General features: G+C 36.8%; 1 protein-coding gene and 1 pseudogene across 47 annotated transcripts in view; one reads left to right on the top strand and one right to left on the bottom strand.

Annotated features, from left to right (window-relative positions):
- The window catches only part of LOC149119198 (coiled-coil domain-containing protein 126 pseudogene), a 47,835-nt pseudogene extending 45,360 nt beyond the window's left edge, over positions 1-2,475 (top strand).
- A 4,099-nt stretch (positions 2,476-6,574) lies between these two features.
- Positions 6,575-13,206, bottom strand: part of LOC149119196 (histone demethylase UTY-like) — a 218,001-nt gene continuing 211,369 nt past the window's right edge. For 39 of the 47 annotated variants that reach the window (XR_016228587.1, XM_089325006.1, XM_089324994.1 and 36 more), the window contains 2 exons: positions 8,686-8,856; positions 6,575-7,558 (listed from right to left, as the gene is read on the bottom strand). Coding sequence is in view for 45 of the 47 variants with exons in the window: in XM_089325006.1 (XP_089181132.1) it covers positions 7,529-7,558; positions 8,686-8,856 (201 nt within the window). In the remaining 2 variants the exon portion in view is untranslated. The remainder of the gene's footprint in view (positions 7,559-8,685; positions 8,857-13,206) is intronic. The other 8 variants (XM_089325007.1, XM_089324995.1, XM_089324997.1 and 5 more) reach the window with 2 other exon arrangements.

The following is a 13,206-nucleotide window of genomic DNA, read 5'->3' as shown; positions in this document are numbered from 1 at the left end:
AAACTTTAACAGCAACAAAATCACAAAAACTTCACCAGAGAATCTTTCACCATGAAAATGTTCCTGTTATTACTCTTATAAAACAGGCAATTTGGGAAGAGTTTTGACAAATTATTAGGCATCTACCTTGCAGTCCTTATTTGATTCCTTCTGGCTTCTTTTTATTTCCTGACCTTCAGAAATCTTCAAGGGGCACACATTTCTCTAATTTAATATGTAAAGAAAGACTACTCTGACATACTCAAACACCCTCAACCCTCAGTTCCTAGATACAGATGAAATGGCTAGCAAGTTTATTTACAAAAGTGTCTTGGGTTTTTATTTGACAGGCAGAGGTTATACAGAGGATAGAGGGAGATCTTCCATCTATTGGTTCACTCCCCAAATGGACACAATATTCGGGGCTGGGCCAGTTGAGTTCAGGAGCCAGGAATGCCATATAGATCTAGTCTAAGCACTTGTGCCAACCTCTCTACTTTCCCAGGGCCATTAACAGGAAGCTGAATCAGAAGTGGAGCAACTGAGACTTGAACAAGTGCCATTACAGGATGCTGGCACTAAACAGCAACTTGACCCCTACCCTACAATCCTGGTCCTAAGAGTTATTTTGACAAATAGTTAACACTTTTTCTTCTAACTCCAATTTTTGCTAACTGAATTTGCCTATGACGAAAATGAAGAACAAAAACCACAATACACTTTCAAATGATGTGCCAAAGTATTTGACAAAATATAACATCACCACGAGAAATATTCAGTAAGTTCTAGTGTTCACAACAGTGTGAGAGGACTATGATATATGGTGATAAATTATATACTGAATGTGGAAATTACAGAGTCAATCAGCAAAATTTCAAAAAGAAAATGTAAGGAAATGGAAATGCAAAACCTAGCTGCCCAGTTTGATTCATCCTGTGAAATACTGTTCAATGTGCCATAAAAATGTCTAAATATTACATATTAATAGAAATGAATAATTTATACAAAAGTAACTAGGAAACTCTTTGAGAAAACATTAGGTGAAGAATTAATCATACTGGATTCAGCACAGATTTCTTAGATACTAACAGGAAAGCACAAATAAAATACTTAAAGATTTATTTATTTATTAAAGATTTATTTTATTATTTGAAAGAGTTACAGAGAGGTAGAGACAGAGAGAGGTCTTCCATCTGCTGGTTCACTCCCTAGATGAGCACAATGGCCAGAGCTGAGCCAATCCATATTCAGGAGCCAGGAGCTTCTTCTGGATCTCCCACGTTGAGTGGATCTGGGCCATCTTCCACTGTATACATTTGTGAGACTTGGAAAAAGCTTCTGGCTTTGGATTGGTTTAGCTCCAGCCACTGAGACCATCTGCGAAGTAAACAAGTGGATAAAGACCTCTCTCTCTTTCATTCTCACTCTCAAACATGTAAGAGACTGATAATGCAAGTGGCATTCTTCTGATGCTTAAATGTAGTGCTTGTTTCAATTCTTGCCTATGTATTGACAATGGTCCTCCCCATAAATCATCATCTGTGTTGCTATGAATTATAGTAATTTCAATACTAATGTTTTCTAAATTCATTTTATTTTGATGGGAAAAGTAAAGTTTTATATGTGGTCCTCTGCTTACTTTCTATTGATCTCACTCCCATCTATGACCTCATACTTAATCTTACAAAGACAGAAGGACCCATCCCATACAACTTATATTACCATTTCTCCATGAGGGAAAGCAGACAGGTGAAAATAGAAATGCTACTGAGATTCAGGTCTTTTCATATAACAAATACACAGCATTTGTTCCCCACCTCTCCACCCTTGAGAAATGCCAGCAGGAAGGAACTCATGCTATTACTTGTTTGCAAGTAGAGTGGTTGTTTATGTTCCTTTTCTGCAAGCTTCGTTTAATTCTTTTAAGATTGTTAACTGACAAAATGCATCCTGTCATGGCTATATTTAGTCCAAATTTGGCTAGATTCCCCAGTATCATATATATTTTATCCAATAATCAAGATAAGGTAGGGCATGAATGCACAAAAACTGTATGCAAATATGGCAGCTTTATTCAAAACAGCTCAAACTGTGAAATAGCACAGATTTCCTTCAAGGAATAAAGGCAATAGTTTATGGAGTTGCTGCAACAAAACACTACAAGCTAGGTAACTTAAAAACAACAGAAATTCCTCATAGGTCAAAATACAGCATATTCAATGTATTTAAGGGTCTGCTTCCTCACAGAGGATGTCTTCTTGATGTATTCTTATTTGAAGAAATTAAACCTATTCATGAGAGTACTAACCCTGATGACTTATTCATTCCTAATGCGAACACTTTAGAATATCACCATCTCCGAATTTAGGATTTGGACTACCAGTTCGGTGGGTGAGCACAGACATTCAGACTACAGAAGGCCAAAATAAATGGCAGCACATTTCTACAATACCTGCTGCCAAACAAACAAACAAACCTGAATACCTCTCCAAATAATTGTTTTATAAAAATAAGCCCAGACCCATAGGTTATTTGCTTCATAAATCTCTCCATAAAACATTTCTTAAGTGACAGAATTATAGAAATGGAGCACTTATCAATATATTGCTAGAGGTTAGGAGCTGGTGAGGGTGATGGGATAGAGCTTTGTTTTGTTTGTACTTTTATCAATATCCAGAATGTGATAAATATAGTAGTCTTATATTTTGTGATGTTTCATTATAAGTATACACAGTTTAATATCCAAATCAGGGTAAAGATATGTGCTGAAATATTTTATCATTCTGTTACAGTAAAACAAAATTTTTTATAGAATGTTAACACTGGAAAAGAACAAAGTACAAGGTAACTGTATTATTGTCTTCCAATTATATATGAATTACAACATGTAAAAAATAGTTGTTGTTGTTGTTGTTGTTGTTGTTGTTGTTGTTGTTGTTGTTTTGACAGGCAGAGTGGACAGTGAGAGAGAGAGACAGAGAGAAAGGTCTTCCTTTTGCCGTTGGTTCACCCTCCAATGGCCGCCACGGCTGGCGCGCTGTGGCCGGCGCACTGCGCTGATCCAATGGCAGGAGCCAGGAGCCAGGTGCTTTTCCTGGTCTCCCATGGGGTGCAGGGCCCAAGCACCTGGGCCATCCTCCACTGCACTCCCTGGCCACAGCAGAGAGCTGGCCTGGAAGAGGGGCAGCCGGGACAGAATCCGGTGCCCCAACCGGGACTAAAATCCGGTGTGCCGGCGCCACTAGGCGGAGGATTAGCCTAGTGAGCTGTGGCGCCGGCCTAAAAAATAGTTTAATGAAATCAAAATATCAACACATTTATCCTAATTATAGTCTATTCAAGATAGTCACTATAATGAAAAGATTCTTCAGATATAAAAGCCTTTGTAACTTTTTCAGTTCCAATATCCTTTTGTGGGAGGTAAAGACTACCGATTCTGTAAGCAGCTCAAATGTAAATATTTCACCTCTCCACCCAAAACACAAAGACAAAACAGTATCTTCCACAGAGATACCTGATGAAGATTAAATGGGAAAATGTTTGGGATAGTCCTTATATAATCCTTTTCATAAGTACACAGTACATGGCAGATATAGTTGAGTCACACATTAGCGAGACAAATTGGGAAGCATTTAATGCCAAAGTAAAATATCATCTGGATGTTTCAGATCCAGGTCCTTGCTGTCCCTGAGAAAAGAAGATGATGGTCTCTGTGCCTGGGCCCCTGCCACCTACATTGGTAACATGCCCCTAGTTTCAACCTTGCCCAGCCCCAGCTCTTGTGACCATTTGAAAAGTGAGCCGGCAGTGGGAGACCTCTGTCCCTCTCCATCTCTATCCATAATTCTGCCTTAAAAATAAACCAGTCAATGTAGAAACAAAATTTAAAAAATTGAATCTCTGTCTCATATATTTTAATTTCAAAATAAGTAAATAAATCTATAAAGAATTTGAAGAAACTAATCCTTTCCAATTAGTGGCTAGCACTGTGGCAGAGTGGATAAAGCTGCCCCTGAGAAGCCAGCATCCAAAATGAGGACAGATTCACGAAATGGATGCTACATTTCTGATCCAGCTCTCCGCTAATGGCCTCGGGAAAGCCCCAGAAAATAACCCCAGTGCTTCGGTCTCTTCACACAACTGGAGATCTGGAAGAAGTTCCTGGCTCCTGGCTTTGGTCTGGCTCAATGGCCAACAACAAAGTGAACCAGAAGATGGCAGATATTTGTCTCTCCCTCTCTCTCTTAACTCTGAGTTTCAAATAAATTAATAATTGTTTTTAAAAAAAAGACAATATGGCCTATAATTTTACTCCATGTTTCCAAACTCTGTGTCTCTCACTTCCTAGATTAACTTGACACATCTTTGAATGCAAGCTCCAACAGCATTCATCATAAATCTCCCCTTTGACATATACATATGAAAGGAACAAGGCACATTTTTATCACATCAAATTTGGTTCTTAGAAGAACGTATATAAGATAATGCCTTCAAAATAAAAATATGTATCACAGCGACTTAAAGACTAAATAATAATTTAAATCTACACAGAAAGCTCAAAAGAACTCTTCATTTCATTTATATTGAATTCAAGTTACCTGATCATAAACTTCAATGGATCAAACACTATTATTTGGAAGTCCTACTTTGCAATGTGCTACAATGGAAAACTGAGTTAGGTTCTGTATTAAAATGCAGGTTAGATGTATTGTAGCAAATAGAATAAGCAAGTTTAAAATACATATTCATCACAAAAATGCAAACTAATATTAACTAAAAGTTCATGTTTTCTAACAAAGAAAAAAGAAAATATGGATGTGTTGTCCATTTAGTTTCTACCTTGTTTATGGAAGAAAATTGCTTATTTTATGTTATTTGTGAATTACATGTTTTACTAAATAAGGTATGTGCTGTGATACAAATCTATCTAATTGAAATGTACCTAAGATGTTTCACATTTCTAGCAATGAAAAAAATTCTAATCTATTCATTTAAAACTCTAAAAATATAATCTATAAAGGATGATAAATTGATTAAACAAAATGTAGGTAGCACAGGATATATTAGATATAATCTAATATATATATATACACACACTTCTTGTAATATATATATTTCTTACATGATGCTATATTTTCTTTTCCTGTTCTGTATCCCTTTAAAAATGTTTCTGAAAACTATTATCATTAACATACTACCCAAATTTGTATTCATAAAGGCAAATTCAGTAATTTCAGCCTCTATTAATCTTGACATTTCCATCATGAAAAAGTTGGGACACAAAATTTTTTTAACAGAAATTCAAAACAGAGTAGTTCAGAAAAATTTAGGTGTGGCATTAGAATTTTTTAATCATTTATGCTTCTTATTGAGTGGCTTGCAATTTTTGTTGGGAAATATTTGCCTTGGCATTTATTATTATTTTTGGAGAGAAAGATTTTACCTGTCATGCCTCTCCCTCAGCTCCAAACACAAAAATACTACCGTTTAAAATATCTAGGAGTAGTTGTAATTAGTAATTTCAATTATTTCCTTCAGCAACTACATGCATGTTTTCATTTCTGGTAATCAAGGTACTATCCAATGTATCAAAATGTCTCCATGTGCAACTGGCATATGGCACAGAGGTTAGCATACTCCTTGGGAAATTTGCATCTTATATCAGAGCACCTTGGTTTCAATCCTGACTCTGCTTCCTGTGAATGTAAACTCTAGGAAGTAGCACCAATAATTCAACTGATACCCACCTGAGATGTCAACTGAATTCCTGGCTTGGTTTTGGACTGGCCCAGCCAACTGTTGCTGGTATTTGGGAGTGAATTAGAAGAACTAGAAGTTCTCTCTCTCTGCCTTTCAAATAAATAAATTTTTTTAAAAAGCTTTCTTTTTCCTCACAATGCTTTTTGTCTTAAAGGGCCAAAATAATCCAAAACTGTTTGGAAAATGTTATTCAATTACGCAGCTTTCAAAATATATCATTATACAGAATAAGAAGTTCTCTCAAAATTTACATTAACTTCATTTATGTCATCTTACGATTCTTCACAAGTACTCCCTAGAAAACTCTTGGAAACAATTATGTGGTAGAACAAAAATATAGTTCAAATGCTCAGCAACTATAGAAATAGAAAATCCAAATAGAATAATACTGTTAAATTAAAATAGTTGTTCATATGAATAAAGGTATTTTTAAGTACCTCTGTTAAAATTGACTTGTGAGAGAAAATTTTAATACTCCCTTTACCATCCCAAATTATGCATACAACAGCAGAGTATGGAATTTCAAAGTCATCTGCAAGTCCCTCAAAATATTTGTTTCTAATATTAAGGTCATTACTCTTAATAATTTATAATAAAAAACTCTGGATGAGGAGCAAGATTTAGCAAATCTATGTTACCTTTAAAATTTTCATTTCACTCACCATTTGTTTTCTACAATTATAAAATAATTTTGTCATCACATATTTATTGGCTATTACTCCAGTAATGTAACTTAATAAATCAGAAGAAAAGACATCTACTTTAAAAATAGCATCCTTTTGTAAGCAATATTTTATAGGAGGTACCCCAAAACTATCACAAATGTAAAAAATTAAAAATGCCCACATTTATATAATTTTGAGATTTCTATATATATTATACATATGTGTGTATATACACATATATAAAATACATATAATCATTAAATTTGAAAATTAACAAAAACTGGGTCTTTACATGGAGTCTTTTTAAGACACAAATCAGTGGAAAACCCTTTAAAAATTAAACAAATCTAATAAAAATTTCCAAAAGAAGCTAAATAATTTTACTTACATATAGAAAATGAACTAGGAGTATTGTTTAAAATTACAGAACTCCTTAGTATCTTATGGCAAGTAAGTCTAAAAAATTAACATCCCATTCACAAGTATTTTCAAGCAATAAATATGTATTTATAAATAGTGTAAATCTGTACCAAGACTAGAAACCAAATCACAAATTTGAAGTTTATTCCTTAGTTTGTGTGCAATCCATTATCTTTGTGTCTCGGCCATTAGTTTTTTAAAAATCTATTTTGGAATCACAAGTGTAATCATTATGGCCTCAAAACAATATAGAAAAACACAAAATAATGAAAAACTTCCACACTTATATTTACCCAAAAAAAAAAAAAGCAAGCTGGAGAACAACTAGAACAGTATTGTCACCCAGTCGCTCCCCAGGAAAATTTTGGAGAGGTATAATATAGATGCAAGTCAAATCGTCAGTCTAGAAACAGACAATAAAAAAAACTTGTCTTCAAGTCAGCTGTCTGTGTAACAGTGACAATATTGTCAGATACACACAAACATAAAGTTATTCTTTTTCCTTTTTTTAAGTACAGCTGCTTCAGCTCTGTCAGTTTTGGAGTAGAGCAGTATTCTCCCTGTTCCAGTTGCTTGACACTGTTCTTGGAAGGTTGCATAGACATATCTTTTGAGTCAGCAGTTTTATCAAATAGCTACAAAACTGGTAGTGTAGCTATTTCCTGAAAAGAAGAAAGGTCTCACTTAATATTCACAGAACTATATCAAGATGAAGAAGATGATAATGAAGGAACCTAAAAATAAAAAATAAGGCATGTTATTTATTTATTTTTCCTATATTTATCTATACGAACATTTTACAGTTCACAGTTCCAAACAATAACAGCCTGGCTATCAAGGAAATCCAAAAGAATCAACAAATATTTCTAGCTTGCTAAGTGAGATACTTAATATTTCCACTGTACCCAGGTTTCTAAGACTCTTAATTACTATTACTTCCATTTTTCTGTGGTTCATTATTTATTAAAATCATTATCTGTGATTACAACACAGAGCCACTGAAAGCCAGAATTTCAAACAGTATATTTTTCAAAATAGAAACTGCAATTTATATGAGTTTTCTTTCATGAATGTAAAATCTTTCCCAATAATCACTACAGAAGAATTAAATAAGCTAACATATTATAAAAGTTATGAGGTCGGCCGGTGCCCCAGCTCAATAGGCTAATCCTCCGCCTTTGGCGGCGGCACCCCAGGTTCTAGTCCCGGTCGGGGCTAGTTATGAGGTCAAATATGTAACAATATTCTAAATGATCATCAAGCTTTTTTTTTTTTTTTTTTTTTAACAGGCAGAGTGGACAGTGAGAGAGAGAGACAGAGAGAAAGGTCTTCCTTTTTGCCGTTGGTTCACCCTCTAATTTTCACTGTGGCCGGCATGCTGTAACCAGCGCACCACGCTGATCTGAAGCCAGGAGCCAGGTACTTCTGGTCTCCCATGGGGTGCAGGGACCAAGCACTTGGGCCATTCTCCACTGCACTCCCTGGCCACAGCAGAGAGCTGGCCTGGAAGAGGGGCAACCGGGACAGAATCCGGTGCCCCGACTGGGACTAGAACCCAGTGTGCTGGCGCTGCAAGCAGAGGATTAGACTATTGAGCCGCAGCGCCAATTCAAGCTTTAAAAATATGATTATTCTGACCATTATTTGCAACACTGTCATTAAGAAGCAAAAATAGTAATATGCATAGACTTCATATAAACTGATATGAAGCATGAGGGAGGATATGCATCTTGCCTTTATGCACCGTTTACTGAGCCAATGGCCAACTTAAATCTTATTAACTTCTATTTTCAGGTAGCAAAATCAAAACTGTTGCTTCACCACCCTGCTAACTATGTACTCATAAGATGAAGTGACTTACTAATGTAAACTGGTCATAGACTTGCATCAGGTCCTCCATTTTGTACTGTTCCAGCACCACAAAATCTTCCAAATTTCCACTTATTTTCAGCGCGCAGTCTTGGCAATGTACTACATAGGTCTTTTGAGAATTGCTTTCGTTAGTGACAAAAAGTAGATTAAAAACCTCCACCTATTTTATACAAGAGAAAAAGCAGTGAATAGAGGTAAATGAATTTATTCCACCATTTTCATAAAATAGAGGTAAATTACTTTATTACCATTTTAATAAAATGAAATAATGGGCAATGATTTTTGGTCATGTGCAAATACTTAAAATTAAGAAAACATAATTGTATGTTTGAAACACCACGCTTATTTTGTAGCGCACCCAAAGCCAAAAATGTCGATTTGAAAGTGACTTCCTGAAAATTAAACAATGATCATAAGCACTAGTTGAAGATTAACCTAAAGTTTGATAAAACTCAACATTTTTATTTTACCAAAAAGTAACATGTACAATCAGATAAAATTGTCATTATTTGCATTTTATTCCTTATGACAGTATTCATAATATTCTTTTTTGGGGGGGTTCACATTTATTCTTTTTTTTTAACTTTTATTTAATGAATATAGAATTCCAAAGTACAGCTTATAGATTACATTGGCTCCCCCCCGGCCAATGACTTCCCTCCCACCCACAACACTCCCCTTTCTGGCTCTCTCTCCCTTTGCATTCATATCAAGATTCATTTTCAATTTTCTATATATAGAGAAGATCAGTTTAGTGTACATTAAGTAAAGATTTCAACAGTTTGCATCCACATAGAAACACAAAGTGAAAAATACTGTTTGAGTACTCATGATAGCATTAAATCTCAATGTACAGCACATTAAGGACAGAGATCCTAAATGAGGAGTAAGTGCACAGTGACTCCTGTTGTTGACTTTACAAATTGACACTCCTGTTTATGGCATCAGTAATCTCCCTATGCTCCAGTCATGAGTTTCCAAGGCTACGGAAGCCTTTAGAGTTCACCGACTATTATCTTATTTAGACAAGATCATAGTCAAAATGGAAGTTCTCGCCTCCCTTCAGAGAAAGGTACCTCCTTCTTTTTTTTTTTTTTAAACTTTTATTTAATGAATATAAATTTCCAAAGTACAGCTTATGGGTTACAATGGCTTCCCCCCCAATGACTTCCCTCCCACCCACAACCCTCCCTTTTCCCACTCCCTCTGCCCTTCCATTCACATCAAGATTCACTTTCGATTCTCTTTATATACAGAAAATCAGTTTAGCATACATTAAGTAAAGATTTCAACAGTTTGCTCCCACACAGAAACATAAAGTGAAAAATACTGTTTGACTACTAGTTATAGCATTAAATCTCAGTGTAGCGGAGCCAAGTTTGCGGAATAGTGAGGGCGCGCACCGATATTCCGGGAAAATTTAGTTTAATAAAAGGGGAGTTACGGTAGCTTCAGAAAAAAGAACCAGGAAAATATTGCAGAGGAAACTCTTCTGGATCGAGGGGCTGTGAATCGGAGGACTTACTGGGAGAACAAGGTCGCCCACCGCGCGGAAGCCGAGCAGCGGGACCGAGCCGCGGAAGCCGCAGGGTCTGCGCGCCAGTGCTCGAAGGGGAGTGCATGCCACACAGACAACAGCGGGGAGACTTGGGACGTCCAGGGCTCCGAGTCCACACATCGGCGCTGGAAGGGAAGGTGAGCTCAATAACCCGAGACATTGGTGGGGAAACCGGGGTCAGAATCTAGAGGGGGGCCAGAAAGTGCAGCAAACTCACTACCGGAAAGAAGGAAAAAAAAGCTTCGGGGTTCCTCTTCCCCCTAACCTTGCAAAGGTTGCAAGGCTGCAAGGCTTGAAGAATTCCCAAGAGACAAAGAGCAGGCCCCCTCTCTGGATTTACATATCAATGGGGGAGAGCTAAGGAACTGAGTCACTACAATTCAGTAGCCTAGGCAACCCAGTGGGAGTCCAGAGGAGCCTAAACGGACTCTGGGGGTAGAAGCCAGATACAGGAAGCTAAATACCATCAATTCTGCACAGCCGTGCCGTGTGGTATTCCTTACCCCCTGAATAAATAAAATAAATAAATAAATAAAAAGAGAGAGATTTATCACGCATAACCTGAGGGTGTCACCTTTGCACACACGTAACCAGGAACAACCAAAAAAGCTCTCAGCCCGCACCTATCTAAGGCGTCCAAGGCTCCTCCAACAGCAGGCAGTCCACTTAACATGGACATAGTATAAAATAAAATAAAAAAAATAAAATTAAAATTAAAAAAACGCACAGTGACTAAGAAGAATTAACTATGCCAAGCAACAAACACAGAAATCGAGGGAACAAGATCAACGATGACACTATGATGCCTCCAAAAAAACAAAACACCCCAAACCAAGATTATGAAGATGATGAGATAGAAGAAATGCAAGATACGGATTTCAAAAAATTTATGATAAGAACATTTAGAAATTTTCAAAAGCAAATCCTTGAACTACAGAAATCCTTAATGGACAAGATTGAAAATCTCTCTCGTGAAAATGAAATTTTAAGGAAGAATCAAAATGAAACTCAGAAACTAGTAGAACAGGAAAGTGTGATAGTGAAGAGAAATCAAAATGAAATGAAGAGCTCAATAGATCAAATGACAAACACATTAGAAAGCCTTAAAAACAGAATGGGTGAAGCAGAAGAGAGAATATCGGACTTAGAAGATAGAGCACAGGAAAACATACAGTCAGACCAAAGAAAAGAAGAGGAAATTAGAAATCTAAAAAATATTGTTGGGAATCTACAGGATACTATTGAAAAAACCAACATTCGAGTTCTAGGAGTTCCTGAAGGCATGGAGAGAGAGAAAGGATTAGAAGGCCTTTTTAGTGAGATACTAGCAGAGAACTTTCCGGGTTTGGAGAAGGACAGAGGCATCCTAGTACAGGAAGCTCACAGAACCCCTAATAAATATGACCAAAAGAGATCCTCACCACGACACGTGGTAATTAAACTTACCACAGTGAAACATAAAGAAAAGATCCTAAAATGTGCAAGAGAGAAACGTCAGATTACTCTCAGAGGATCTCCAATCAGACTCACAGCAGACTTCTCATCAGAAACCCTACAGGCTAGGAGGGAATGGCGAGACATAGCACAGGTGCTAAGAGAGAAAAATTGCCAGCCCAGAATATTATACCTGCCAAGCTCTCATTTGTGAATGAAGGTGAAATAAAGATTTTTCATAGCAAACAGAAATTGAAAGACTTTGTGGCCACTCTTCCGGCCCTGCAAAAGATACTTAAAGATGTGCTACACTCAGAAACACAGAAACACAGCCATCAATATGAAAGAAGGGAAAGGAAGAACACCTACCAGTAAAAGAGCATGGGAAGCTCAAAGCATATACTAGAAAATATTTCCGGGAAAATAGCAGGGCAAAGTCACTACGTATCAATAGTCACACTGAACATTAATGGTCTGAATTCTTCAGTTAAAAGACACCGTTTGGCTGACTGGCTCACAGAACACAACCCAACTATTTGCTACCTACAAGAAACACATCTCTCTCTTACTCAGCAGACTCATAGAATGGCAGATGTCCTAAATAGCACTCTGGCCTCAGAATCAGCCCTAAAGGCACTCGGATCTGGCTGAAAAGCCCATGAGAGTATTTCAGGCATGGAAAGCCAAGACACTCTGGCAAAAACATCTCTGTGAGTGAGATCCCAGTGGAAAGAACAGGTCTTCAAAGAGGGAGGTGCCTTTCTCTGAAGGGAGGAGAGAACCTCCACTTGGACTATGACCTTGTCTAAACAAGATAAGAATCAGAGAACTCAGACGGCTTCCATAGCCTTGGAAACTCATGACTGGAACATAGGGAGATTACTGATGCCATATACAGGAGTGTCAATTGGTAAAGTCAACAACAGGAGTCACTGTGTACTTACTCCTCATGTAGGTACTCTGTCCTTAATGTGCTGTGCATTGAGATTTAATGCTATAACGAGTACTCAAACAGTATATTTCACTTTGTGTTTCTATGGGGGTGCAAACGGTTGAAATCTTTACTTAATGTATACTAAACTGATCCTCTGTAAAAAAAAAAAAAAAAAAAGAAAAGAAAAAAAAGAAATTATCAATTCCCAACTTGAATCTCACTGGGATTAAACATGACAATAGATCTGATCTGATTTCATCATCATTTAAAAAAAATCATCTATTATTTTTCACTTTATGTTTCTGTGTGGGAGCAAACTGTTGAAATCCTTACTTAATGTATACTAAGCTGATCTTCTGTATATTAAGATAATCGAAAATGAATCTTGATGTGAATGGAAGGGGAGAGGGAGTGGGAAAGGGGAGGGTTGTGGGTGGGAGGGAAGTCATTGGGGGGGAAGCCATTGTAATCCATAAATCGTACTTTGGAAATTTATATTCATTAAATAAAAGTTAAAAAAAAACACATCTATCAAAGAGGCATGCAGTCTGAAAGTGAAAGGTTGGAAAAAGATATTCCATGCC

Source organism: Oryctolagus cuniculus, chromosome Y, assembly GCF_051225735.1.
Source record: "Oryctolagus cuniculus isolate XC-2025 breed Fujian yellow rabbit chromosome Y, ASM5122573v1, whole genome shotgun sequence".
NCBI lineage: Eukaryota > Metazoa > Chordata > Mammalia > Lagomorpha > Leporidae > Oryctolagus > Oryctolagus cuniculus.
The sequence above is the reverse complement of the archived record's forward strand: the minus strand, read 5'-3'. Positions and strand labels throughout refer to the sequence as shown.